Source organism: Impatiens glandulifera, chromosome 1, assembly GCF_907164915.1.
Source record: "Impatiens glandulifera chromosome 1, dImpGla2.1, whole genome shotgun sequence".
In the NCBI taxonomy this organism is placed as follows: domain Eukaryota; kingdom Viridiplantae; phylum Streptophyta; class Magnoliopsida; order Ericales; family Balsaminaceae; genus Impatiens; species Impatiens glandulifera.
In genome coordinates, this window is record NC_061862.1 from 160197823 (window position 1) to 160200023 (window position 2201).

The 2201-nt window shown below is 31.9% G+C and overlaps 1 protein-coding gene across 1 annotated transcript; it reads right to left on the bottom strand.

The window, feature by feature from the left end:
• Positions 1-848: 848 nt before the first annotated feature.
• LOC124913591 lies at positions 849-2201 on the bottom strand. The gene is made up of 5 exons (XM_047454033.1): positions 2042-2201; positions 1867-1993; positions 1679-1778; positions 1104-1180; positions 849-1002 (listed from the first exon to the last, which is right to left on the bottom strand). The coding sequence occupies exons 1-5, from the start codon at positions 2199-2201 to the stop codon at positions 849-851; spliced, it is 618 nt and encodes a 205-aa protein (XP_047309989.1).

Here is a 2201-nt window from a genome sequence, read left to right on the forward strand (position 1 = left end):
GCAAGACAATACTCTAGAGTAAGAAAAAACAATGATAATTGGATTGCAACTATTGACAATTAGAGAAGAGTTCTCAATACTTCATTTTGTCAAGAATGAGTCATTGATGTCAATTTTATCATCTAAGCTCCAAGACTATAACAGAGATAGTATTTTTAGCTGTTTGAAATATTGTGACATATTTGATTGAGACTTTTTTAATTTAGATTGTTTTGCTCTCTACCAATTTTTTTTTCTTTGTGAGCTTATTTATATTATGACCTAAGTCATTTACAAAACAAAAATCTAGAGTAAAAAAAAAATCCCTTCCCTAATATTTGTTTACCTCTTATATACTCTTTAAAATTTTTAAATATAATTTTAAAAATAATATAAAGATATATAATATTTTAATTAAAATAAATATAAATAAAAACAAAAACACTCATTCCCCAAACATAGTTGCAAGATAAAAAAAATCTTGTTCATTGCATGAAATAATAATAATACTATCTGTTATTGATGAATGAATCTAAGCAAAGTCTTTGTGCTTAAGTATGAAAATGATTTCTTTCAATTCCATGACTAGTTTAGAAAACAGACAAATTATAATATTTAATGGTAAAACTAGAACCGTTTACTAAGAAAGAAACAGATAAATTACATTGTTTAATTAGAGGAAGACACTAGATTTGTTTTTTTTTAACTATGTACAAACAAAATTTGGAGATAATAAAACTATCATCCTACACTCTTACATGATATATTATTTCATCAAATTTCATAAAAGAAGGAAATACAAAGAGGGGATTTGTTACATCTCCTCTACTTAACTTCTCTTGTTGAAACCATCATCCTTTGGTTGAATTTCAAGCTAGCTTAGGCTTGATTCCATAACACTTGAAGATAAAACCAGAAGAGCTATACAACTTTCGCCTGAATAAATGAGCCACCCTGAATTTCGGAATCGAGATATTGTCTTCTTCATATTTCACTTCCCTTGTGTGTGGCCTTGACAAACACCTGTTATGTTTGAAACTTTGAATGTTAATTGGTGATTGATTGATTATTGTTGCTGATGCCAAAAGGGATAAACACTCTTTTTTTAAAGACATCTTACTTACCTTAAGAAATTGGCTGAAGAATGTTGTTGTCTTCCTATTGTGCATTGCTGCATTTCAAGATGTTTAACAAACCGAAGCTGCTTCCATGATCATGATCCAGAAAGAATAAGCTGTTAGTTTGATTATAGGAAACTTCAAGCAACACAACATGAAGTCACATGAATAAAATCTCAACAAAGAAACCATACCCTCTTATTTTTTTCTTTTTTTTTGGGTTGGGAATTAAAGTAAAAATGTGGCACAAGAGATTAAACATATAGCCCCGCAAAAAATTGTGGTCACAAGGGGTTAAACAAATACCCCACAAATACACTCAACACTATTTAACCAGGCGCGCACCCTGACGGGCTCGGACCTATGACCGCTTAAGTAGACCATACCCTCTTAATCCTATCTCTATGAGATGGAATTAAGAACACATAATCATCACAAATACATGACTACCTTTTTAAAACCCATCATCCATACTAAAGACAGAAACAATTAGGTCTAATTGAATGTCCTAATTAAGCAACAATGCAAGAAAAAACTACCCAAGAAGCAAATTTACACAAGGAAATACAACCAAAACCCACCTGGTCATTATCCTTCATTCCTAAAGATTGTATATCAGCATTGTCATTCATTAGATTTTTGTTTTTATAGGACAAACAAAAGTATCCCCAAACTTGTGACCTGTTTTCCAAACCAATTCATCAAACAATTATCAAAGCTAGAACTAATCTTGACCAGGTGTAATCATAATTCATACAAACATACATACCATGGAATCTCCTCTTGACCATCAAATGATGATGAATTGAACAGATCCTCTATTGCCCATTTGATATCCCCAACTCTAGCATTTCTAGCAACATTTACATCTGCGTTGTTGTCGTCGAACCAACAAACTGTTAAAAGGAAGGGGAAATATTATATGAAGTGATGTTATTATTTACCAAATGAAGAGCCATCAAGTTTTAGAACAGAAAGTCTGGTGAGCTGAGGAGGAAGCTTGCTGTACGATAAGCTACGAATACTTTTAAGAGACATCAATGGGGAAGATACATCTAAAGCCCGAATGCCATCATCAACGCCTGGTGTTATAACCTTAGCCAT